Raw genomic sequence first — 27,698 nt, 5'->3', positions numbered from 1 at the left:
CGCTCAGACTTTAATCTTGACGATGATTGGCTGGTTGTTCGATTATGTTTCTACATGAAGTTGTTAATACTGGAAGTACTCATGGCCGTCATGGCGGGAGACATGAAATCTAGTCGACGGTTTAGTCGTTTTTCTGCCCCATTGGTTGTGGTATTATTATTTTTTCTCACTGTAAGAAATGGTGTGTTTGGGTTAGTAGGTAAGAAGTCGCCAATTTTATATGTCCATTTGGAGAGCGGTTTTTACCTTGACGGTGGCAGAAATGCCTACCTTTAATACATTGCAGACTACCAAAAGCAGTTCGATAAAAGTAATATTTACATCGCTTCTGTGTAGGGCTATTAGTTAAATTAGTCCACAGGAGGGTGTTATTGGGAGCTTAAATATACTGTCTCGAAGTACAACTGCTGTTTTTTTCAACTTGACAGGTTTGTTTAATCTCAACTAAAAAGTAATTTTATACAAATTTTATTTATGTAGCGTCAGATGTTCAGAGGTTAAGTTCACATCTATAGATTTTCTAACAATTATAGACCAAGATAAAATATGAGTGTTTAGATTGAACTGGGTGGTTAGCAATTGAAGCGTATATTGTCAAGCAGTCAACAAACAGAACATCTTAACTTATCTGATGTGTTTTTGTTTTTTTACACAGCAAACCCCGGTGTGACTGTGATTAACATCTACGATGGACCTGAGGAGAAGTTTGTCCAACCAAAGCATTTTTGCTATAGGAACACTATGGCTCCTGGCTGGATGGAGATTTGGACCAGACTACAAGTCAGTTGTGTTTTTTTTATGTATTTATTTTTATTTTAAATCGGACTAGTGTTAATACAACTGACATTCTTTTTGTCTTTATAAAACTCATGGCATTGGTCCTCATTGTTTGTTTTCCTAATCTTGTTCTATGTTGATTCTCAAGATTCGTATTCGCAGCACTGGAAAGTTGAAAGTGACAGTGGTTGAGGATGAGATGAAGTTGAAAGAGCTGGAGCAGATCCAATTTTGGAATTTATTTAATTACTTCATTAAGGAGCAGTCAAATGAGACCACCATTGATGTAGAGCTCTACAAAACCAAGATCTGCTTCAAAGTGGATCCAACCATCCTTGACGCAATTTACACTATCCAGCCTGCACGAAGTAAGATATTTTTGTGTCCAGGGTACTTGCAGTTTGTGAGTCCATTTGACTTTAGTGTGAATAGCCTTTCTTTGAGCAGTAGGCTGAATTGGTTAGTCTTTCCAGTAGAAATGAGTGAATTAAAATCTCTATAATGTACAGTGAAATTAACCTCAAATGTGCAACCTATGTAGATTGACTGCTGACAGATTATTTAAATCCTCATTAAATCATGTTGTACATTTTACACAAGTCTTTATTCAGTCAAATGTGTCTCACATATTGAGTTTAATGTTTTGTATTATTTTTTTTTTCCTGTTACCCATTACCCATAACTTACCCATTTTATTTATACAAATTCTGTAGGAAGCCAGTTTAACTTTCATGTGATGGTAGTCTTAAAGAGCAACACTTTTTTAAAATTATACATTTATTCACAGTGAATAGTCAAGCAAAATGACACCTTTTATTGGCTAACTAAAAAGATTACAATATGCAAGCTACGCACATCTTGCCTCGAAAGCTTGCATATTGTTTTCTTTTTAGGTAGCCAATAAAAGGTGTCATTTTGCTTGACTTTTCACAACATTCATAATGGCTAACACGGCACAACACCCTAGTACAACATTTATTCACAACGAAGAGTGGGGTGTTGCTTCACTTCTTGTTATAATTTGGACTTTTTTGGGTACTTTTCTATTATCGTGACACAAGGTTAAGATAAGGGAATGGGTACTTTGTCTTCTGCATTCATCTCTATTGGCTTATCAAACTTATTAATTTAGGTATGTTTACAAGCCTTAAATGTTACGCCTTTTGCCTTGCTCTCTCTCTCTCAGGGGTGGGGGTCGATTTGGTCTTAACTCAATTTTACTTTTTGTAAAAAATTTTTGATTTGTATGGAATGATTGCAATAAAATTAATAAAACTTCAAAAAAAAAAAAGGAAATGGGTGAGGTTAAGGTAATCTAAGTACTATTTTAACATTAGGGACTTAGTCAATTGGTGTTAAGATAAGGGTAAGGGATGGGAGGACATACAATAATTAACACAAGGGCCTTAAAAACAATGGGGTTAAGATAAGCGAATGGGGTGGAAGAATGGGGGCGGTGGCCCCCACCAATTTGCGTCATGATGATTGAAAGTACCTTTTTTTTTTTTTATATTGCATCAACAAGCAGACTGCAGTGCACAGCAGCATTTCCCTGATGTAGCTAGAATAGCAAGAAAGCCAAATGTCTGTCTTAGCACTGCTGGTGTGGCAGTTTGGTGTTACTAAATCTGATGGCAGTTCCTCGAGTGTGTTTGTTACTAATGCAGAGTTTCACAAAAATGACTCTCTTGAGTTTTAGGGTATATATATATTTTTGTATCCGAGTGTACACCATCTAGTGAAAGCTACAGAGTTGTTTTACAAGTAATTAACATGAGCTTTCATATAGAGTAATTGGAAATTATTTAGCTAAACTCTAACTCAAGTTAGAGTCCAAAATGAAGGGATGTTGTCAGTTTATAATCACAGAATCCCTCTTGTGTAAGTCTTAAATAGATCCAAAGTGACCCATTTGGGGGAGTTTAGCAGTGTTGTGGTACACTTTTTTTTTTTTTTTTTTTTTGTTCCTTGCAACAACTAATGTTTTAAACACTTGTGTTTTACTGCCTTTTTTTTTTTTTCTTTCTTCCATCCATTTTCTAATCTGCATGTCCCGTGTAGGGTTATGGAGCGGGTGACTGTCTCCGCATCATTGGCTGTAGGGCATATACTATTTTTCCTCTGGTTGTCACTCCATTGTAGAGTACTCCATATGTACTCCACTTGTTTAGAGTAGCCAGTTAACCTAACCTGTACATGCTTGGGATGTGGGAGAGTTTGAGAGCCCAGTGCGTAGGAAGCTCCAGCTGGGATCAGCTCCCAAGGTTCTGGATCTGTGAGGTAGCAATGCTACTGATAGTCTATAAAACAATACTGTCCCGTTGATATCTTTCAAAATGATGAATAATTTTATCAAGCTATAAATGTTTTAAACAATTCACAATTGTGAACAGTATCAAAAGCTGTTTACCATATCATTTGAAGAATGGTAGCATAGTCATCTTAATTGAATTGCTTGGTGCTAGTTGCAAGAGTCAGGCAGATTTTGAATCTGGATTTCTACAGCTTTCGATCCAGGTCCTTCAGTCCAAGTCCTCAAGTACATTTAAAAAAGGGTCATGTTTTTAGTGTTCAACACAATACATAGAAATTTAAATGATGTTCTACTTTAAAATATTTTAAACTAGTTTATATTGCTTAGTGTAACTGTAAAATTGTATGTGATCTTGTGAAATGTGAGAATCTCATGCTGATTATTTTGTGTGTGTGTGTATATATTTTTTTTAATATGTAAAGGGGGGACCCTAAGAAACCTAAACCCCTGCAAGTTGAAAGCAAAACCTGCACTTGTGCAAAGTCTGTTCCAAAGAGAAGTTGTCTGTGGTATTAAAAGTTTGTTTTTCTCTATTTCTCAGAGTTTTATAATGAATTCCCTTTTTAATACTGTTTTTCTCCTGCAGAGTTTGACCTGTGTCTGTTCTTGATATTCTTGGGTGGCTTTTTCCTTTTCTTCTTTGCTGAGCCTCTTAGCAGGTAATTTTAGAATTTCATTACTCTTCTTGTAATCCAGATTTTACAAATGACCTGTTCTAAATACACATTTTTTAAAGTTGCATGGAGAGGGGTTTAGAATCTATTTCAGTTCAAGTGACAACTAGTTGTGCCTATTCCATTTTTTATTATGAGGGCCTTTTACTGTGTATAATTTTAGTGGCTTAATTGGTGTAAATGTTGAACTTGCCGTAACTCGGTGGGTCTTGCCACCTAAAGGAACATTTTCAGCATTGTTAGATTTTTTTTTTTTTAATAGCAACTTATTTGTACCAAGGCAAATAAATGTTGGCTTATACAGCAGCTGAATATAGAAGTCATATAGCCAACACCAACAAATCCTTACTTGGCTAAGAATATAAAGTAGTCAGAATGAGGCATTATAAAGGCATTTTGACAAGTAATCTGCCAGATAATTAACTATTTGCTATGTATACCGTGTTTGTGTGTGTTGGATCCTGAAGACAGCTGAAATTCACGGTTTGCATGTGTGTATAATATCTAAGTTGTATATGAACTTCAGGTGTGTTTTTATGTGCATAGTGCTCTGAGTTTGTCAGTGTGAGGTGTGTTGTATGGGTTTTGATTGCAGTAAATGAGAGCTTGCATATAAATGTCATTGATTTGATTAATTAGACAGCTGTTTCAAGTATTAATACTAGTAACATTAACATCATGCTTCTATGATTTTTCCAACATGAGGAATAATAAATGAGCTTTTACTGCTGTAACATACTGATTTATCACATTAAGTAAGATGCACATTGCTTCATCTTTAATTGGATCATATATATAACATGTGGACATATCAAGATTTAGTCTTCATTCAAATAGGATCTTTAGATCAAGGTAATGTAGTGGGCTGGTGCGATTTTTTTTTTTTTTATAAACATGGCTTTGCAATAATTTATTGAACAAAAAAATGAGCAGATCTGCCTTTTTTTTCTATCTGTAGAATAAGTATGCATATCATAACTGTTATTGCCTCTCCACAGAAGAAAAGCCAATCCTCTGACACAAACTTTTTTTTTTTTTTTTTTTAACCCATGCAGATGTTTTGGAGGTGTCTTACATATTTCAGACATCACCCACTCCCAGCACCTCAATGGAATTCATATCCAGGCTCTGACTTAGCCATTTCAGAACCCTCAGTTTCTTTCTTTTTCGACCATTCATTGGTAGATTAACTGGTATGTTTAGCGTCATTGTCATGTTGCAAGGTTAGCCTTTAGATTCGGATCGATCTTCAGACAGATTGTCTCGCAATTTCCTTAACACCAGAATTACTGTATCCTATGAAAAAACTCGTAGATCCATCCCACCTTAAAACGTTTCTCACCTTTCTGTCAGCATCTTTGGTCCTTTAAATGTGTTGATAAGCAGCAAACAGCAAGCAGCCTGATATCACACGCCCCTCAAGCACCATGTTCTCCGCTCAAGTTTGTTTACCTGCGTGTCAGTTGCTTAGAGTTGTATAGAGTGAGAAGTCAAGCAAAATGACACCTTTTTATAAATAGTATATCGTTATTTGGAACACATGCATGTGTGTTCTGTGTCTACAACGATCTATGCACAGTAAACACATCGTTAAAACAAACGTTTTTCATGTTTTAATAATAATTGACAAAATGTAGGCATGAAGTGTATAATGTTTGAAGCCTGAATTCCAAATCTCAAAGAAACACTTTCACAAAAGATACAAGTATAACAGAACAAATGCACTTTTTTCCAAGACTATAACCGAAGAAAAAAGAAAACCGGTTAGTGTTGCATTTTGTCCTCACTTCTCAGGTAGTAAACTGGTTAGAGCTGCTGACTCCAATTCAGAAGGTTCTAGATTCGAGTCTTAACGTCTCCCAAAATAAATGTTTTGAGTAGTAAGCTGTTCTCATTGTTAATATTATACAATAAAAGCATACATTTGATTTGCGTCTGTAACAGCCGCTGTAAACGTATAGTACTTGTCAAAGTTAGCGTCTTTTTATTTAATTTTACTAGTTTTACTTTATTTACTTATCTTCCTACAGCATAGAGTCACAAGTATACTGCAGAGCTTCCTCTGTTTGATCGTCAAGGGCATGCTCACAAATTGCACGTGTAATACCATGAAAAATACCTGCTGACACTTTAGTATGCGAGCATTGGTACGAGAATGTAGTTAGACTTTTTTTGGGCACATACACCACGCTAGTGTTTAGATCTGGACGTTGTAGCGTTGGCGAGCTCTGTAAGCCGTGCTGCTTCTTTGAAGGACAGGCGATTGGCAGGATGATGCCGGACTTTCGCCTTTATGCCTGCTGCAGCTGCATTGTTCTTGTATGTGAGTGGACGTTTCTTGCGGTTCTTGACACGGTTTTCAAATAAAGAGAGGGTGTAACAAAACAAGTTTGTACCACGTCTTTATTTGAAAACGGTGACCGATCGGAAGAGGGGTGTGTGTGTCTGGAAGCTTGAACGTGAATCGGACAATAAAACTTGGGGGCTGCACTGAATAAGTTACTCCAGTTTTATTCTCTCAATGACGATCACACTCTTAACACCCAAGATCTGACTCTAAGTAACACTGCTGTTTTCAAATAAAGACGCGCTATAACAGAGGTGAACTCAGATCAGAGAAAGAGAACAGAAGCCCTCCCCGCAAGAAACGTCCACTCACATAGAAGAACAACGCAGCAGCAGCAGGAGTAAAGGCAAACGTCCGGTGTCATCCTGCCAATGTAATTTATTGTTATCTGGAAAGTAATTTGATTGTACTTTTAATGTAGTATATGAATAAAATTATTAGGATTTTTTTATTTTTTTTTTTATTTATAGCTCAACCAGTGCTATCTGACAATAAGGGTTTTAGCTTGCCTACCCATTTGTGAGCTTAAAAAAAAAAAAAAGCTTAATGCATGAGGACAGTGAAGGAGCTCACAGATTCAGAAGATAATCCTTGAGATTCTGATGAGACCCTGGAGTTGATGAGCACAAATTTATCAGCTTGCAAAAGTGCACCATATGCTGCAATTTTCTTCTGTCTCGCTACAACCTGTTGACTAATGCTTACCATGTCATTGGCTTTTACTACAAGTTCATGTTGACCTTATCTGTGACACAAGTGGCCTATGAATAAAGCTTCACCATAGTTAAGCTTGTGAAGAACAGGCTGAGGACCTCTGCTACACAGGAGTCACTTGAGGCATTTATGTTCATGTCAGTAGAGAGGATCAAGTCAAATCTTGTTGGATTTGGCATTGACAGCATAATCGTCAAGGTTTCAGAGACCAGTGAACTCTTGCTTATTTTTATGTGCTAAACTGTCCTTTTATATAGCGTGACATTATTTATCTTGTGGGTGTGAGATTACCAATCTGGCCCTGGTGTTAAATGTATGGCTGTGGTTATTTTTTTCCCCACATGCAAAATTTATTTGTTTAAATTATACCATAGGCTACAAAATATAAACGTGGCATGATGCTTGTTGTTTTGCATTTACAGTATCTATGGATACTATATAAATGAAGATCAAATCATGATATGTCCACATGTTATAAAAGAAAAAAACATTTCATGGGGTGTATGTACTTTTTCATATGACTGTATATGCAAAGCAGAGAAATTTTTATGTGAAGTAATCCCACAGAAACAGAATTATATCCAAAAGGTTAGTAGTTGTTCAACATGCTTATTTAGGTGAGAACATCCATGATAAATGTCTGTCAGATTGTGAAAAAAGTATTGAATTGTTGTGCGTGATGTGAATTTATTTTTTTCAGGTTTTAAGCAGGTTTTGTTTTTGTTTCTGTTGTACATGAATGTTGATTCTTCCATTTTTAGTAGCATAAGATCTAATTTTAGCAGTTAACACAAAAGACCAGAAATGTCAAATTCCACTTTATTTGGGGCCAAACCAAAGAACACTTTATATGCCCAATGTGGGTCAGAATCTATCAACAAAAGAACTACTATATTATTATCTTTACAAATCAGGCACACAGGGGTATCTTTGCTCATTACAATTGTATGTAATGCCTCGTGTCTCTTGAAACTGCCTGCCCTCTTTATCAACTTTTCTTTTCTTGGACGTTTTAGTGGGTTAGGAAGGCCAGCAGCCACTGAGCCAAAATCAGGATATAAGAGTGAAAGTCCAGAAATATGAGAGAATGTTGATCTAAATTAAAGAACATCCAGAGAGAAATGAACAACAATCTAATTTAGCATGAGTGGAAATGTATATGCATTTTCTGTCCACATACAACAATCAAGTCAGCAGAAAAGAAAGGAATCTTGTACAACGGTAACACGGCCGTTAAGGTATGGAAGGGTGGCCAGTCGAGGTACAGTTATCTTCATGAAACAGTCATTTTTGGCATCATGTTAAAATTAGAACTTTATTTTTTTTTTTGTTTTTGATAAGCAATGTCTTCTCCTCCTTTTCACTTTTTTTTGTTGAGCCACTCAAAAGTAGTCAGTTTCTATTGTAACTACAGTTTAGCAGCTGTGGTGTACTGTGCTGCACAGATAAATGTAACTGGACATGGTGACACATTTTAATGGCAGGTTTTAATGCAATCTGGCCACATTGTATGTGGATACAATATATTTATTGTAGGGAAATAATATACTGTTTTTCAAATTAGTTTTGAACCCTGAAATTTTGTATAACTCCACCAGTGAATTTAGAACATGTAGAATTGCAGAGTATGGATCCGTAATGCAGAGTGCCATATTCTTTTACATACGACACTTTTTTTTTTTTTTTTTTCCCCCCCCTCAAGCTCTTCCCTTACAATCCTCTGAATAAATATCATTATCTATGTAAGACAGCAGTATAGTGCATGAATTAAACTACTATTTGGGTGTAAATCCAGATTTACATAATTAGCAGCCCCAGGTATCCAAAGATGGCAAAACCTCATGAAACCAGTCAATGCTGTGATAAATATTACTTTGAAACTGACATTTGCCTGTCATTCCTCAAAAACTGATTTTAACAACCAGTGGAATTAAGCATGTTCCAATGGCCATTCTCCTCGCATCATTCCTACTACATCACCAACTTCTATCACATTACCTGGATTGGCCATTGACAAGTCCACCTCTGACCAACTGAATGGGTCCTCGGTTATGGAGGGCCCATAATGATGGTCAGAGGTGGACACAAGTAAGGAGACAATTCAGAAGCCTACACACAGGAAACGTTATGGGACTAGATGGAGTCAGTCCTTGAGTTCTTAAGGCCTGTGCTGACCAACTTTGCGGCATCCTCTATCACCTATTTAGTCTGACCCTAAGGCTCCAGAAAGTCCCACTGCCGTGGGAAACATCCTGCCTTGTTCCTGGAACAAGTAGCACTTCTGTCTCACAACATGAAGACCTTCAAAAGACTGGTCCTGGACTATGAGTCCTCTTGTGGCAGACCGCATGAACCCAATGCAGTTTGTCTATTGGACAAAAACTGGAGTGGGGAATGCAATTATCTGTGTGCTCCACAGGGCCTATTCTCACTTAGATTTTGTGATGTTTCCAGTGCCTTTAATACCATTCAGCTATCCCTGTTTTGGGGTAAGCTCAGAGATATATGTGTGAACGAGCCTGTGGAGTCCTAGATAATGGACTATCTTTCGGACACACTGCTGTTTGTGAGACTTGGGGATTGTGTTTCTGATACAAATGTGAGAAACACTGGTGCACCACAAGGAACAGTCCTGTCTCCTTTTCTCTTCACTCTGTACATTTCAAACTATAAATATAACACCAGGTCATGTCACTTGCAGAAACTCTTAGATGATTCTGCACTTCTAGGCTGTATTGATAAGGGGGATGAGACAAGTGGAGAACTTTGATTCTTGGTTTAAAGAGAACTGTCTGCATCTTAACATCGGCAAAATCAAGGATATGGTTATTGGCTTAAGCTATACCAAAGAGCTTCTATTTCCAGTTACCACTTGGGGAGTCGATGTAGAGGTGGTGTGCTTCAACAGGTACTGGGGAATGGGGTGTTTCACATTAGTGACAGGTTGGACTGGTCTTGGAACACAGAGGAACTATTTAAGTAAGGGCAGAATAGGCTGTTTTTTTGTTTTTTGTTTTTCCTTAGGAGGCTGAGTTCCTTTGAGGTGGGTAGTGACATCCTTTACATCTTCTACAACTCTTTGATGGCCAGTGTGATTTTTCTGTGCTGTGGTGTGCTGCACTGGTAACGTCACATTAACAAGCTAATTTAATTATAGGGGCAAATTGAGTTATAGGACATACTCTGGACCCCCTAGAGGTAGTAGCAAAGGAGAGAAATTTAACTAAAGTTTGCAGTATGAACAATTCTGCACATTCTCTGTCTGTGTGTGTGTGTGTGTGTGTGTGACACACGAACACTGAGCACTTTCAGCCAATGAATTATTCAGAAGTGCATCAAGAAATGCTACTGGGACTGTTAGGCCTGCATAATGCCTCACTGTGACTGCCAAGTCGGAAGTTTTATGTCTTTTTAAATTTTCTTCCCTTTTGGTCATTCTGGTGTGTGTTCAGACCTGTGTGTGTCTATACATTTTGATATCAGAAGTGAGATTAATTTTTAAAAATGTGTGTGTAAAATAAATAGATCTAGAGAGAGATTTTGTTTACAATGAAATGTAATACAGTCTACAGTAATGGACTACAAATTCTAAATGAGAGAGAACTTGATATTCACAGTTTCAGGATAAATTTGATTACACACATTGTTGACTAAACAAATATCATTAGCCATTCATTTTTTATCATTCCAGTGGTGGATATGTTTTGGCTAGTTTTGGAGCTGACAAGAACAATCACTTCGTTCTTAGTATGAGATTATAAAAATAAGTTACCAAGTCTTTGGTTTTAAAATTCATATTTTAACTTAACATTTTTAATTGTAGTTTTTAACATAAAGCCCAATTTTATTGAACTGATGTACAGCTCACCACCACATACCAGTAACAACCCTCCCTCATTATATTGAAATTCGGTTTTCAAGTTACTATTTTATGATTAATAATACAACTAATATACCAAAATTCCAGTATAACATTAATATAGTGATGCTTTTAGTATTGTTATAGAACGGTGCTAAAAGTAGTAGAGGAGCCATGTAGTAATAGTGTTAATAGTATCAGCCGTGTTATTTAACTAAAATACTGTACTAGAATTTTTAATAATGATTATATATCAATATGTGTATATTGTTTGGGGAATGTAATGTATACTTGCATACTTTTATATTTGGAAGTGGTTGGTATTAAGCAGTGTCCTAATTAATGTGCACTTTTTTTTTTGGTATTGCAGGAGCCAGATTTTTTACTATTCTATTGGAATGAGTACTGGTCTAATTGCATCACTCATCATCCTCATCTTTATTTTAGCGAGATTACTGCCAAAGGTAATACTCCTCATGGCTAGTGGAGCATCAAAATAACACTCCTCAATATGAAATGTTTGACGTAAGTGATGAAGATGAACAGAACTGGAGATGACTAACTTTTAGAGTGGATGAGAAACAGCATGGCAAAGGTTTCATTTGAACTTGCCATGAGCCTAATGTTTCTAACTTCAAAGATGCCCCTGCTAACCTTTCCCAATGCATCCTTAGTTGACCGATTCTTTTACATATTTCAATAGCATGTGTTAATTTTATCAGAATTGCTTTTGAACGTTCTGCACTTTCATGTGATCAGCACTTTATTTCTTGTAGTGTTAAAGACATCTCTACATTAAACCACCACTTGCGTTAAAGCTGAACTTTCCCTGTTGTGGTGGATAACCAAAAGAAGTAAACTATGGAATCATATGCTCTTAATTGAGGGTTAGTTAATGTCTATGAGTTTGGTTATTTTGGTTGGTTAACTCACCAGGTTTAAAAATAACTTGACAGAGTTAACTCGTGAGGTGTATTAATGCTAATCTGTAATATTTCTGATATTTGGGTTGTCGCGTATCTTTGTCTAAACTGAATATAAATTTTAATACTGTTTTTAATAGAATTTTGACTGTCATTTTCTCTACTAGTTAATTAAGTGTATGTATGTTTGTGTCAGATTTGCTAAAATAAGGTACACTGTATTAAGATCAGTGCCTCTGGATTTTGCTGTCTTACAGAAAAGCCCATTTTACTTACTGGTGGTAGGTGGCTGGTCCTTTTCCCTGTATATCATCCAACTGGCATTTAGGAATATGCAACTTCTTCTCAAAGACCATTGGCAGTATGTTATAGGTAAGCATAGTGATTAGTTGTCTGAGATGCAGTTCTTTGGACCCATCTGTCCAGGCACTTTTTATCTGGATATGCCTTTCATCATAAACATACAAATGTATTATTTAAAATGTTATTTCCCTTTCATTAAAAAAAAAAAAAAAAGTTTTTTAGGACAAAAAGTGTAAGTTTGCTGTTGAAAAACCAAAGGTGACTCCCGGCAATACAAACCTTGTCAAAGTCTAGCACTGACCTTCAGAAGGAAAAGTGGCTGATTTTAACCTGTGACGGTGAAAACATGGTATTGGTATGTATATAATGGCATTAGCAAAGCAAAGGTTTTTGAATAGTCCACTTGAAACCAGTTAGTGTGATGTATTCTGAAATTTACTGTACATGTAGAACCAGGTGATGCTTCTGGAGGATTGGGCTCCTGTTGAAAATCTAAACAGGAAATAGAATATAGTAGTATGTCTAATGTATCCATTTGTTTCTTAATTCGCAGACACAAGTCTTTGTTATAAAAAAAAAAAAATACTGCATAGGGTTTTACTTACCAAAACAAGTGTTTGGGGCAAATGCAAGCAATACATTCAAGAATGTCAACTTTATCATGAAATGCCCCTAAATGATAGTTTCAATATCTGCTGAGAGAATTGCAAAAATTACTAAATTTACAAGAGATTCTCTTGGCTCTTAGAGTGATTGATTGTCTTACATCCATTACAATTTCTAGGATCTTGCTATAACTACTGTGCTTTGAACACCTTTCATTGCTGCCAAAAATACTTTGATCTCGCCGCCTTCTCCTATTAGACTCGACACTCTTGCCTTACAGGGGTGATATGAAGTCATCCAGTTGTATAACAGAATCTTGTATTATTTATTTTTTTTTTTTTTTTTTTTTAAATATAAATTCGGCTTCAGTAAATATTAAAACTTTTTTAGAACGCTGATGCTTTGTTTTCTAGTCATGACACATTAGTGAAGAGCAGACAAGGCAGCAATAAATCTGTTTAGCCTTGCTTATAACCCTCCCTGCTTACGTACATCTGTTTTCACTTCCTTCATTTGTGGTGTTGGCAGCCTTAAGGCTTCCTGGGTACAAAGGTCTTCTGCTCACTCAGGGTTTATTTGTGGATGACTGATAAGAAATAAATGTAAGAATATTAACAGTTGGCAAATAAATAATTTCATTGCACTTGTGTGGCAGCTAGCAGAGCCACTTCACATTTGTACCACTAACTTGTTCTAATTTTAGTTAATGGAAAGCTGGAGTTGTAGATTTTAAAAATAAGCCCTTTGTAATGAAAGATTAAATAACATCTTTGCCGTGTATTTTTAAGAATTCTGGTTAAATAAGAATACAGTGTGCAAGGTCAAAAATGTGTGTCCATCAGATTAAATTTAATGGGCAACAGATTTTAAATGAATTTGACACTTTTTCAGTGCAATTTTAAGAATGTAATGGTTGTTTCTTGACAAAAAAAAGGCCATTCAGCCCAATATAGTTTGTCAATCCATCCATCCATTTTCCAACCCGCTGAATCCGAACACAGGGTCACAGGGGTCTGCTGGAGCCAATCCCAGCCAACACAGGGCACAAGGCAGGAACCAATCCTGGGAAGGGTGCCAACCCACCGCAGGACACACACAAACACATGCACACACTAGGGCCAATTTAGAATTGCTAATCCACCTAACTGGCATGTCTTTGGACTGTAGGAGGAAACCGGAGTGCCTGGAGGAAACCCACGCAGACACGGGGAGAACATGCAAACTCCACGCAGGGAGGACCCGGGAAGCAAACCTGGGTCTCCTAACTGTGAGGCAGCAGCGCTACCACTGCGCCACCGTGCTGCCCGTTTGTCGATCCTTATTCACATAACCTATGCAAAGTATCACAAAGTTGAGACTTGAAAGGTTCATGAAGTGTGTACCATCTCCTACCAATGAAAATTTTCTTTGAACAATAACATTTTGTTTGCAGAGTTTGAGCTAATTTTGCACCCATCTACACACTGTCTTCCACTCAACTTCTGAATGGTCTACAGATAATGTACTGACAAAAGCTTCATTTATTGGAAAAAGAAATTGAGCAATAAACTTAATCTGGAATACTGTAGCTTTGAATGTTGAACATTCAGACCTGGGTCAGATTAAATCATATGAACACTGTTTTACCCTACACAGGGATTGTTTATACAACAAAGCTATATCCAGGACTGAGGTGCTAATGCAAAGGCTGGTTAGTGGCATGGTTTTACCTCCACTTTGCCATGAATTTGCAGTGATAAGGATAATTCATTAGCATGGAGAAAGAAGTTGTTCTATTTATTTTGTTTCACAGTTGTGTAGACTTGTGTTGTTTTTAATTATGTGTTATACTGTAGTGTGGGATAGCATAAAAGGCATAAATGTAACTTTCAACCTGTTCTCATACAGTAAAATCATTGCATGATTAAAATGCTTAAAAATGTCTCCTGTTTGTGTTAAATCTCCATTTAAGTTGGTCTTATTTTTTGACTGTTTATTTTTTTAGGCTATGTGACTACAGTTGGCTTTGTCAGCTTTGCTGTGTGCTATCGATATGGCCCACTTGTGGAGGAACGAAGCATGACCATACTTTCATGGGCACTGCAGATCATTGGCTTACTCTTCATCTACATGGGAATCCAGGTCCCACAAGTATCCTTGGCAATCATCATCTCTGCATTCTGCTGCAAGAATTTAGAGTATCCAGTCCGTCTTATTATGTTTATTCATCGGTATGAAATATGAGTCATTTTTGTTTTGTATTTTTACTTGTATTTTCTTAATTACCCAGATTATGAAAATCTGATGTAGCATTATTTTTGAAAATGTATTTTTCCTGTAAAAACTAACAGACCCTGTCCCCATTTGGGCCTTTGGATGGAAAAATGTAGAATGTATTTTGCTGCTTGTTTAACTGTAAATATTGCATCAATATCTATTAAGGTGTAACTGAATTGTCCCTATGTAAACAAGTCTGTATTCTGCTTTTTTCTTCAATCCGCTTGTCTGTAAGAATGAGTGTGTGTACATATATAGTGCATTTGCATTGATGTATACGAGACAATTCATCACTGTAGCACTCTATTGGAAATTCAAGTTGTGCGAAGTCCAGATGTTTATCATAAGTTGATTTAGTGAATGGAACCCAAAAGGCATCAAAGGATGAATACTAATAACCAGCAGAACCAAATAATTCAACCGTGGATATCCTATTGGCAGGTTTTGCACTCTTATTAGGAGGAATAACCTATTTAAAAAGCAACGCCTTTATAATTCACACTACATCTTCCCCATGGTTAGGGCCTGACCGCTCCTCTGAAAATCTAACCTTTGCCTCACCTCTTTCATGAGAGAATCTTCTAGCCCATCATCTCAGTCACCCCCCTGTTTAGGGAATTATCCCATCAGCTTTACAGCCCTAAGCATCTTCTGTTAGTTTAATGCTGGCACTTAAAGGGATTTTACCAGTTATTAATGTGGATTTCCCTTTTGAAGTACATCTTCTGCCAGGCCTGGCCACTGTCATGTATCTGCCTAATACCCTTAATGATTTAGGCAACAACTAAGCCAGCTGAATATAAACTTTGTTGCTAATTTTAAAAAGCTTTTTTGCCATCTTGAAAGGATGTGCATATATAAGAGAGAGAGAGATAATATATGAATACATATGCTACCAGTCCAATTTTTCAACCTATTTTTCATAGAAATTATGCAGTTTGTATCGGGATACCGTTAAAATGATTTACAAATACAGTCAAGACATGAATGGAGATTACTGCTTAAAAAGATTTTTACTCGTCAAATACCAGTGTTGTCTCCAACAGTAAAAAGACCAATCCAGGCTTTAGAGGCAGAGTTTCAAAGAAAATGACATATCTGATGAAACTGGCAAAAAAAAAAAAAATTATTAAATACTGTTTGGAAATGTGTATAATGGTCAACACCCAGATTTGTCTTTGCACTATTACAAATGACACTTGTACATGGTGTGTATTTAAGGAACAAGCGAATTGAGCAATGTGTAAGGCATTTGTTACTCAAACTATAGACTCTGGTGTCTTCATCGTTTTAGGCAGTTGTGCATCTCTGCCTTCGTTTCTTTTTCTATACGGGTTAGATCCAGTTTGCTGTCTTATCTCAAGACAGCAGTAGCGACCATTGTATGAAATCTTCAGTTTCTTGACAGTCTGTCACATGGAATAATCTTCTTTCTGCAAAAAAAGACACATAAAGCTGCTTCATTTTGGTCATTTTTGAACCCAGAGCTGAACTTTACTTGGTTTGCAACGTACTGGCATTCCTAAACAGAATATCAGGTTTTAGTGGTGCTAGTGGTAACCTTCAAAGGTTTCTTGAAAAACAATTGGCATATAAAATGATGAATTAAGGATAAACTACGACCATTCTGAAACTAAGGGAATGGCTGCTGAAAATGGTTATTTGCAATTGTATGTGAATAATAAACTAAAGTCATTTCAAAAATCAGACATAAGCAATACTAGTTATTTCTTGGCTGTTTGTTTAAATCAGATTAGGATATCGCGATTTTATAAAGGTATCAATTTCTATCACAAACATTAACATTTCTGGGAGTGTATGTGGGTGTCAATATTTATTTTAAATCTTGTAATCCTTCTGTGCATCCAAGATGTATGCTTGTGTGTCTAGTCACTCTTCACTTTTTGAACATGTATTTCATTGTTTTCAGAAAGCTCTGCCGTTGGACTGCAAAACCTGCTCCTCCCCAGCTTCTGACTGAAGAAGAGTACCAGAAGCAAGGTGAAGTGGAGACGCAACATGCCCTGGAAGAGCTGCGGAAGTATTGCTGCAGCCCAGATTTCAGTGCTTGGAAGGCTGTCTCCAGACTACAATCCCCAAAACGGTAATTGTGTTATTGTTGGTTGTGTGTAAACAGCTGGGGAAGTGTGTGGTGTGTGTGTGTGTGTCTTTTGATATGTGAATACACATTTCTGAAGACAATGAGTGGCTTTAATGTGTTATCTTATCAATAAGTATCTGTAGTATTTGTACATCATGCATATCATTTGGTATTGAGTTTACATTTTTTCTTGAAAAGTTAAATGTGAGGCATTGAGGGTAGAGTTGCCTATATTTATATGTGTTGTAGTGCAAGGCTGTTCAATCTTTCTGGAGGTTTTTCAATTGCTTTACATTCCCGCCCAATTTTCTCTTGCAGGTTTGCTGATTTTGTGGAAGGCTCTTCCCATTTGACTCCAAATGAAGTATCTATGCATGAACAGGACTATGGGCTGGGGGGCTCCTTCCTTCAGGATGAACTATTTGAATCTGATGATGACAGCAGCATGAATGGTGAAGAAACCGTAGCAAACAATATGCCCTTGTGTCGGCAGAGAGTGGATTTTGGCATCTAAGCAATGAGGAAAGCATACAGAGATGAGAATGTTTCCTTCCTGTTGTGCTTGCATGTGTATTCTATATGAATTGCACATCAGTGGAATACAGGTAAAGGTTGGTGTAGATCAACTGAAACAAATTGTGAAAAACATTTTGTTTATATAATACCAGTTGCAGTGGTACAGGTGCTAGATCTCCCAAGGTACCAGTGAAGTCATTATTATTTTGCCTTTTTTAAGAATGTGTTAAACCAGTCCTCGTCACACTTCTCCTTGATCAACGCATTTTGGTTAAGTTTTTACATGGTATTAAATCTTTGTTGGTATATATTTTCAGGGTCCATGGAATGTGTATTTTATAAGTTACTGATGTCCGCAGTTTCAAGAGTATTTAACCCACAAACTTTTAATCTTTCATAGTGTGTTTATTTTTAATTCTTTTCAAACTGTCTTGAGTCGAGTCTACTGAGGAGATAAAGACCTTCACATCCAATTCACATACAAATACATATCTATACTTTTTTCTGTGTGTGTTTTTAGTTAAGGTCCTGTTGCAGTTAAGTTTAATGTCAAAATAAATCCATTCAGTGTTAACGATATCCTTCATGCAGCACCCTATGTTTAAATGTACTTGGAAGATTTCCACTGACCTCTGTTTTCTTACAGGTTGGAAGTCTTTTTAAGACCACAGGGGAAATGTATCATTTGGTTATGTGATGGATTTCAGGTGTGGGTCCAGTCCAAGTTTAATCACGGTCTGTTACTTATGAGTACTATCTCATAGTGTGAGATCTGTTTTTTTAGTTCTAAATGAGGCTTACATTTATAATGTGTAGATTTCTAGGTTGATTTTTTTTTTGTCACTTTTAACATGCATTATAAATTGTAACCTCATTTGAATCAGACTGGTGACAAAGTCTCATTATGTTTTGACTTCTATGGTGTTATCATATTTTGTATGTAGTTGATTTTGCCACATATTGTGGTGTGAAACCAGCACTTCAAGTTGATCATTTTATTCTTTTGAATATATTTGTATGAAACGTCATGCCACTTTTTTCTTTAACCCCTTTGTGCAGCCCATATGAAAAGTAGTACTGTTTGTACCAGGTGAGTAGCATGTTCATGGAGTTGATGATCTGTTTCCATAAATGGGCCAAGAATAATGAGAATCTCTCTGTGACTGATTTGGTTATTAATTATAGGGTGGATAGCAAAGCTACTCTATCCTGATTTTTGAAAGAAAGGATGAAATAAATTGCTTATATCCAACTGGTAATGTTAACTATGGTGCCTTACTATAAAGGAGCTGAAATAATTTTAGCTTTTGAAAAAAGCATTTATTCCACAGTGGCAGAGTGGTGCTTGCAGAAGTTGGTTTTGAAGCATGACAATTAGTCACTCCTTTACTAGTATCTATGGATCTCTGTGCAAAAATACATGGAATACATGGACTTCTTTAGATGATGGTTTTTATAAACTATGCCTTGCATCTGATGGTGTTGATATAAACTCTGGATTGTATTTTTAATGGAGAAAAGACAGAAAATAAGCAGATGGTTCCTAAAGCCAAAGTACAGCAGAGCTTCCCTAATGCTGTTTTGTTTTTTTTTCTTTTTAAATTCTTTTAGATATCACTTTAATGTAACATTTCTCATTGTGTTGTGTTGCTTTTTTGTGTTTTTATTTCTTCCAATCAGTAAAGAATTGGAAATACAGGAATTAAATGGTATGTGTTTGTGCCTGCTTATTTCAGTTCTGGGCTGCTGTGAAACAAATCCTTGTACTAGAAATACCCCAAGATGAACATGTTCTCAGACACAATTACAAACCATTGCATATGGCTGCTCTATCACACGCAGTTCTAACATCAGTTGCCTTTGCAACAAGTGAAGTAAAAGTGAGTTGTCTTGTATTGTCACGATGGATTCATTGGCCATTTTTGTATGCTTAAGAGGTCCTGTAAACATGAAATGAGTTAGCCACCGTTTTGGCCATGTCGGAGTCAAACCAGTGACACCAATTGTGTGGTTCCAAGCTGAACTGGTGTACTTTGGATCATCTTATGATTTATATTGGGTTATGTACAATTAGGAAAAAGCTAGAAGAAATTACCAGCCATGTGTAGTTGCTGGATTGAAAATTAAAGAAAACCTAAGAAGAAAAATGGAGTTTGAAGAAGAAAGGAGAATTTTTAGGGTAATATTGGTCTTTGAGCTAGAAAAGGACTTTAATGTTTTAGAATATTTGTATATTTAAATAATTATTAATCTTGCTTTCCAGAAAGCATGCTACAGTACATTAAACTTAATAGGTAGCAGATGCCAGGAGAAATTAAAATAGAAAGGATGTCCTTTGTCTGCAAGTTCTTTTTTTATACGCATGGAGTCTTTATTACAATAGTTAGATAATTGGATCCTTTTTAAGGAACACCAGTACTCACTGACAATGGAAAACTAGCAAATATGGATAATGTAACCCTGATAAGGCAGAAATGAAACTTAATCTTTCTTCCTGCTGAAAAAGGCCCTAACATATCGAGGAAACAACTGTGAATGATGATCCAGAAGAAAAGTTATGATTGGTACAACTGAAGAGAGGGAAAGGTCTTCCTACCCTGCTTCCTTTAATATATAGTAAAAGTAAGCTGGTTCATTAGTTAAGAAATATGGTGTATTCCCTCATCCCAGTAATAAACCTAGAGCTTTCCAAATATTAAAACACTTAAAAAAGAATGGAAAGACGATTTGAACGATCTATTTTAAAGTCTGAAGAAAATAATGCTGGAGTAACTGGAAACTTAGAGAACCACAGAGCAAAGACAAGTGTTGATTTAGATTAAAGAAAAATCTAGGAGTGCACCCAGAACTGCTTTGCAAACAACTGCCAACAAAGTATTGCTCAACAGACCTGACATGGGAAATGGCACATATGTCTTGGATACAAACACACAGTAAATCTAGCTTAAAAGGAAAAGTAATCTGGAGGTCCAAAAGTAAAAAAGGTAGAAGATGCCGAACATGTATATGTAAATATAACCAAAATATGCAAAAATCTAAAAACGTATTACTTGAAATTCAAAAGAATAAGAAAAAAAGATGAGTATAAGTAAGACAAGCATGCTAAAGTACTGTATGGGAAGTTCCATACGTAACTTAACAGAAGGGAAGCAAATCAACTTTGCCTAGTGATTAGTATCATGAAAAGTGCAGTATGGGAAATTATTGACAAGCAATATAAAAATATACCAGTTTTACAAGTTCTGCTGAAAGCCAACAGGAGGAATGAAGAACTGTGCATTGTATGGAGACAAAAGCACTGGACAAGTATTATTAAAGTTTGCATTTTAAAATAAAATTCATATGTTTTTAAAACAAAGAGATGAATAAATTCTAAATTCCAGTGTGTAAAAGTTGGAAGGCAGTAAGAGTAAAAGATAATTCGATTTTAATCATTTTTATTTTGGTAAAATAAAATACAATTAGTATGAAAAACAATCTGTAGTTGATTCCTTTCTCCTGACATCCATCTTGCTATTACATTGTTACAGGTTTAGCTCTGCTCTTCTCTATTACTTTTTTCTGTACATTTTGGTTTGTGGCTGCAGGTTTTACCAAAAGACTATTCTGGCTTTAATGTTAAAGAGTTTGCATCTTCCAGTGTCCCCTGTATAATTAATCTTTAAAAATCTGCTATGAACACCTCACTTCTGTCGGGGGTGGCGGTTTCAAGAACATTTCGCTTTAGTTTTCACAAATTACATTTTTCAGTCAACTGCAATTTTCCTTGGAGAACCTAGTCAATGCCAATTATCAAGTACACCAAGGACTGATTTATTTTAAAAATTTACAGTTTGTAATGCCGTGCTGATTTGCACTTTTTTCACAGGTGAACAGGATAGCTTAGGCCACCTTATTCCAAATGGCATAATAAAGGATGCAACCACCATTTCAGTCACAGCTCCTGTCTCTTGGAAGTTTGCTATACTATACACAAACTGGAATTATACAATGTTAAAGCTGAAATAAAATGGTATGCTGTATTTTTGCCTCTAATTTTATATCAGAATTGTATATGCAACAAAAATAAATGTTTTGATTTTATTTATTAGCCTATTGTATGCAAATCGAAAATATGAGAGGGAGATCAAGGTCAGAAAATGAATTAACAGTATGCTATGCATTTATACACACAATGGCTTAGGGAGATTTACTTACCACTGTGTGAGAGAAAGCAGAGAGATGGTCAAGCAGTTTACTTGTTTGACTAAACACAATTTCCAAGACACATCATCTAAACCAGGGGTTCTCAACGTCGGTTCTGGGGACCCCCTGTGGCTGTGGGTTTTTGTTCCAACCAGCTTCTGTTTTTAAATGGAATCTTGGGCTAATTAAGTGAACTGATATTTCCCAGATTCTGTGTTTTGGGAACAATATAGAAATTAGAAAACTAGGTTTGGTGAAAAAAAAATTGTATATGTGATAAGTAGTTATATTGGAATTTTTTAACAAGATTTTCATTTTGATGTCCCTTCTGTTTTTCTGGGTGTTCTAATTATTTAATTAATCCATTATTTACTAATTAGTGGGTCTGGCGCTAAAGTAGTTGCAGCCTTTGATTATTCAGTGTCATTGCCTGGGTATCTGCTCTGCTTGTTTTTAATTGTCATTAATAAGATACAATGAAGGGAGCAAAGTGCACAGAGAAATGGTAAAATATAAAAGAAACAAAAGAGTTAAGCATTTAAATCTATAGCAAAAATGGAAATATTTCTAAATGTCTTATAATAAACGTATACGTAATGTAGAATAAGAGAAAAGAAAAAAAATAGCAGCTAATTAACTGAGCTCAGCTAAGGATAGTGTAATCTTATATATAATCTTCTAAGCATGGAAGTGAGAGGCGGAGTCGGGGTAAGGGCTCCGCCTCCGAAGAAACAGAAAACTCGCTTAGCCACTAATAATACAAGTGAGGCCAGCACAGCAGCAAAACGAAACCTCAGAAGAAAGACAAAGTCGCTTAGCTACTAAAATCGACACAATGGCATCCCTTTTACTTTTCCTCCCAGCGCTAATGCAAAAACGATGCGAGCACATCAGCAAAAGGAATCCCCCTAGGTGAGAGATGCCCAGAGTAGTTCCTTTCAATTAACCTGACATCTCAATATTTCATTTGTTTTCCTGACGATTTAAATAGTTTCTAGGACCCTGGGCTTTTTACAGCACATGGCTTACATACTGTAGCTGGTAAACAATAAACATCCTGTAAGTAGGATTACTGTGAATGAAAACACGTGATGTGGGGCAACAGACATACTGAATGTAATAGAAAGGTCACAAGTACTCAGCTAGCAGCTCTTTGTAACTGTGGTGTGAGAAATGGCATCTCTGAACACGCGCCCCATCTTCAAGCAGGTGAACTATAGGTGGAGACAACCGTGCTAGGTTTAACTGCTGTGAGCTAAGAACATGAAAATTAAGCTACAGTTAGGACATGCTCACTGGAACCAGATGACCGATGATTGGAAAAACAGTGACTAGTTTGACATATCTAGATTTTTGCTCCAACATGCAGATGGTAGTGTCAGAATTGGGGGTAAACGTGCAAATCAGTTTACCCATCCTGCCTTGTGTCAGCAGAATAAGTTGATACTGGGAGTGTGGTTAGGTCTGGAATGTTTGCTCTGCATTATGATAATACCAGCAAAGCATTTGTATGTTAGTAAGTATGCTAAGCATTGTTTCTTACCACATGTATCTCTTTAAGGTCAAATATCCAAGAGCATAATGTGCCATCATCTTATGATGGTTCCAAACACTAACTAACTTCAGTTTACGCCAGAGCTGTCAAACTCAGAGTATAGAAGGTTATTGTGGCTCAAGGTTTTTTATTTATGCCACTTTTCTTTAGTTAATTAGTCAATTACTGCTGCTAATGGAACACACTTATTTTGCCATAGTTTAAACTGACTTGCTTTCATTCTTCATTCTACCACACCAAACAGTTCCAAAAATATTTTGCAAACCAGAAAAGATTCATATTTCTCAGATATCCCTTTTTTCAAAAACAATATTAAAACATATTGTATGATAGATGATGGACATATACTATAGCTCTAAAAGAGATCAAGTTAGTAGTCAAATGTTCACATGGTGGTGATCACAGCATGTATCTATCCTCTCACTCAACATTATGGCCAGAGCCATTTAAGTGACCCATTGGTTGATTTTTGTGATACAATTTAAAAAGTGGATGAACTTGTATATCTCATTATTTTGAAGAAGTCTGATCATGATTATCATTTATCGCATCAATTACTTGTGTACAATAATATGTTCTTACATTTTTATGATAAAGAATGCATAAGTATCAAGGTAGTTAATTTAGGAAAGGAAGATTTCTTTGAGGTAAAGCTGCACTCACGAATCATGACAGTGAGTGGCAATATGTTGCATGTTAACACATGCAAGTAGGATTTCGGCTGTATTTTCTATATGTGACAACAATGTCCCAATAAATGTATCTGGTGGCTTATTTTGCATCTTAATGTTCAATTCAGATCTTACTGTATTTATTACATACAGTGGGGAAAATAACTGTATTTTCCTGTATTGAACTGTATTGAACATGTCAGAATTTATCTCAGTAAATATATTTCTAATGGGGCAATTGATATGAAAATTTCACCAGATGTCAGTAACAACGCAAGTAATCCACACATGCAAAAACATCAAAACAAGTCCATAAATTATGTGTAATAAAGTGGAATGACACAGGAAATAAGTACTGAACATTACTGACATTTATTTAATACTTAGTAGAAATGCCTTTGTTGGTTATGACAGCTTCAAGATGCCTCCTGTATGGAGAAAATAGTAGCATTGCTCAGGTGTGATTTTGGCCCATTCTTCCACAAAAACTGTCTTCAAATCTTGAAGGTTCTGGAGGCGTCTTCTGTGAACTCTGATCTTCAGTTCTTTCCATAGATTTTTCAATTGAATTCAAGTCAGATGATTGACTGGGCCATTCTAGCAGCTTTATTTTCTTTCTCTGAAATCAACTGAGAATTTCCTTGGCTGTGTGTTTGGGATCATTGTCTTGCTGAAATACACACTCTCGTTTCATCTTCAGCATCCTGGTAGATGGCAGCGGATTCTTATGCCCAGTGGCTTCAATTATATGAAGTCTGCCAATACCATATGCTGAAAAACAGCATGTTGATATAGCATTTTTGGGGTGATGTTAAGTGCCATTTCTCCTCCAAACATGGGGTGTGCAATGACATCCAAAGTGTTCAATTTTGGTCTCATCTGACCAGACTATATTCTCCCAGTATTTCACTGGCTTGTCCAAATGTTGTGCAACAAACTTTAAACAAGCTTCAGCATGCTTTTTCTTCAGCAGTGGAGTCTTGTGCGGTGAGCGTGCATAGAGGTCATGTTGGTTGAGTGCATTACTTATTGTCTTTTTTGAAACAGCTGTACCTACTAATTCCAGTTCTTTTTGAAGCTCTCAGTGAGTGGTCACTGGCTCTTGGACAACTCTTCTGATTATTCTTTTGACTAATCTGTCAGAAATCTTGTGAGGAGCACCTGGTCATGGCCGGTTTATGGTGAAATGATGATCTTTTCACTTCCGGATTATGGCCCCAACAGTGCTCACTAGAACATTCAGAAGTTTAGAAATATGTCTGTAACCAATGCCATCAGTATGTTTTGCAGCAGTAAGGATGCAAAGGTCTTAAGAGAGCTCTTTGCTTTTACCCATCATGAGATGCTTCTTGTGTGACACCTTGGTAATGAGAAACCTTTTTATAGGCCATCAATTAGGGCTAAACCAGCTGATATTAATTTGCACTGATAGGGGGTAGGATTGCTTTCTAAATACTGACAGATTCCAGCTGGTTTCTTGGCTTTCCATGCCTTTATGCACATCCTTTTCTTCATGTGTTCAGTACTTTTTCCCTGTGTCATTTCACTTTATTACACATAGTTTATGAGCTTGTTTATTTTGATTTATTTCTATTTGTGGATTACTTGGGTTGTTACCAACATCTAGTGAAAAATTCATGTCAATAACCCCATTAGAAATAGATTTACTGAGAAAAATTACACGTTGAATTCTTATTTTCTCCGCTGTATAAGCTATACACACAATACAGTATATAATGAAATGCTTAGTTGCTGAACTCCAAGACTGTGCATTAAAGAACATAAAAAGACAATAATATACATAATATTGCAGTACTTTTTAAAAAAAATCATTGTTAAATGTATACTATGTATATTAGAATTATAAAATGTGATAATGTAAACAAAAACTTACAAAAGAGCATCATGCAGCACAGTCCTCATATACGAAGAAAGAAGCTAACTCTCTCCAAACTGGTCTACAGGAAGTGGTAGTGTTTTCCTGACATCAGCACAGAGAAGAGGCCATTTGCCCTGGTCTGACATCACTTTGGTGTAGATGCCCTGGAGGTTAGCGACTGCACACCCAGTCATGCACTGCGCTGACTGCACCACACTCTCTGCAGAGACAGGTGCTCCTGGTGTATGCAGTTCCCAAACACTGGCAGTAATTTTAACTGTCTAGTTGTTATTTTTAGGTTAAATTGTTAGATTGAAAAGTAGTATAATACATTTTACAAATGGGTCATGTTTGTTAAAACATTTTTTTATTGTAGAAACAAATGAAACCAAGTTGTTTAATCCTAATAAGAGCTGCAACTTCATGAAGTGAGGGGGGTGATTTTGAACTCAAAAATTAGAAGTGTTCTCATTAATCTGGCCCAAAAAAGAGCAAGCTTCCGTTTAAAATGAACCATCTACAGTCAAAAAGTTAAAAAAAATAACCCTACTAGATGTAAGTGTGTTGCATGTGCAGAGATCAAATTGCACATTTAAAAAAATAAACAACCTGATGTAAGAAGAAAAACTTTATGTAGCATCACATTACACAGTGGTTTCAACTGCATCAATGGATGAATGGAATACGTTGTCACAGGTGCTCTCTGTTGTTCAGCTTTACGATGATAGTGTAATAGTCGATGTATGCTTCAAAGAATTGGTAGCCATATTCTTGAAAATATGAACTGCAAAATACGCAATTGAATTGAATGGTGTGTCATACTCTGTGAAAGCAACTACCATTAAGAAAGCTGATGTTGAACATTTTTGCATATCCAAAGACCACAAGGCTTACTTAAACTGTATTCACTGTTATTATGCCATATAGTCATGCAATAAATTAAAATGACAGAAAGATATGGTAGCAAAGGCACTTCTCACACACATAGCACCCCAGTAGCTGCTGTGGTCTACATGTGTGCGTCTGTCTCCACTGACACAGCAACATGCAAATTAATTAAGATTCAGTTACCTTGTGCTACTGAGCTCCTGAATTGGCTAACTGCAATTTTAGCCGTTTTATTCTCTCTCATGCTGTGGGCTGGCGCCCTGCTCATGGTTTGTTTCGTGCCTTGCGCCCTGTGTTGGCTGGGTTTGGCTCTAGCAGACCCCGCAGTTGGGATATAGCAGGTTGGATAATGGATGGATGGATGGATGGATATTCTCCCTCAGCATCAAGTCTTTTGCTCTCTCTCTGAAACCCCAGCAGTGGTTTAAAATACACAGACTGGAGAAACTGGGGGCGTCGTGTTTCAGAAAACAGACCAGTGCTGGTAGCCTTTGCATTGCAGGATTTCGATGTTATTCACGCTACATTATCGTTTGATAATTCCGTCTGGACTCACTAGACTAGTGGTCTATAGTGAAATGACTACATTTTATGGGAGTCCAGCCCGGTAATTTAATAGATGTACCTAATGTGTTCAATTTGTGTACATTTCAACGGACGACGCCTTCATGTGATACATAATTTTCTTTAAGAACTGAGAAACTCATGGCAACGAAAAACGACAGAGATTAACATGTGACTGTACATTTTAACGCTCTTCGTAACACTGTCAAGAGAAGCGTGGTATCTCATGTACATACCTAATCAGCACACTGCAGCCTAGTCCCCTTCAGATGTTGAGGGTCAAACTCTCACTTGGTGCGCCTGTGGAGCGTTGTTTTACATTCCTATTGGAATAAATCAACAGCGCTACATAATTTACGACAGCATGGCGTTGTATGCGTCTTAAAATCAACGGCTTTTTATAGACTCGATAATATATAAAATTCATCGGATACAACTACCAAATTGGTCAACAGAGTGCGACACAAAAACGCCACCTGCAGTGAGAAATTAAAAGCGCGTCCATAAATATTTAAACGCGCTCATGACGCCAGCACGTTTAATCTCGCGAGATTGTTGTCGCCCCG

At 36.6% G+C, this 27,698-nt stretch overlaps 1 protein-coding gene and 1 long non-coding RNA gene across 2 annotated transcripts; one reads left to right on the top strand and one right to left on the bottom strand.

Annotated features, from left to right (window-relative positions):
• On the top strand, nucleotides 1-19,079 carry nemp1 (nuclear envelope integral membrane protein 1). Its single transcript, XM_039747349.1, has 9 exons — nucleotides 1-199; nucleotides 656-780; nucleotides 926-1,145; nucleotides 3,678-3,750; nucleotides 11,056-11,149; nucleotides 11,866-11,980; nucleotides 14,502-14,727; nucleotides 16,704-16,877; nucleotides 17,193-19,079. Exons 1-9 carry the CDS (start codon nucleotides 55-57, stop codon nucleotides 17,386-17,388), a joined length of 1,368 nt encoding a protein of 455 aa, XP_039603283.1. The 5' UTR covers nucleotides 1-54; the 3' UTR covers nucleotides 17,389-19,079.
• On the bottom strand, nucleotides 15,768-27,633 carry LOC120525228. Its single transcript, XR_005632911.1, has 2 exons — nucleotides 27,369-27,633; nucleotides 15,768-16,206 (listed from the first exon to the last, which is right to left on the bottom strand). It is a non-coding gene; the product is annotated as an uncharacterized LOC120525228 (long non-coding RNA).
• Nucleotides 27,634-27,698: the final 65 nt, after the last annotated feature.

The sequence above is a fragment of the Polypterus senegalus genome, chromosome 3 (genome assembly GCF_016835505.1).
Source record: "Polypterus senegalus isolate Bchr_013 chromosome 3, ASM1683550v1, whole genome shotgun sequence".
Classification (NCBI taxonomy): domain Eukaryota; kingdom Metazoa; phylum Chordata; class Cladistia; order Polypteriformes; family Polypteridae; genus Polypterus; species Polypterus senegalus.
Note: the sequence above shows the minus strand (reverse complement) of the source record. Positions and strands in the feature narration are given on the sequence as shown.

What these genes read in the sequence shown, in the direction of transcription:
- nemp1 (XM_039747349.1), top strand. Translation starts at nt 55, where the DNA reads ATGAAGTTGTTAATACTGGAAGTACTCATGGCCGTCATGGCGGGAGAC. An exon ending in TTTGCTGAGCCTCTTAGCAG is followed by an intron (nt 3,751 to 11,055) that starts GTAATTTTAGAA and finishes TTGGTATTGCAG; the next exon opens with GAGCCAGATTTTTTACTATT. An exon ending in TAGCGAGATTACTGCCAAAG is followed by an intron (nt 11,150 to 11,865) that starts GTAATACTCCTC and finishes GCTGTCTTACAG; the next exon opens with AAAAGCCCATTTTACTTACT.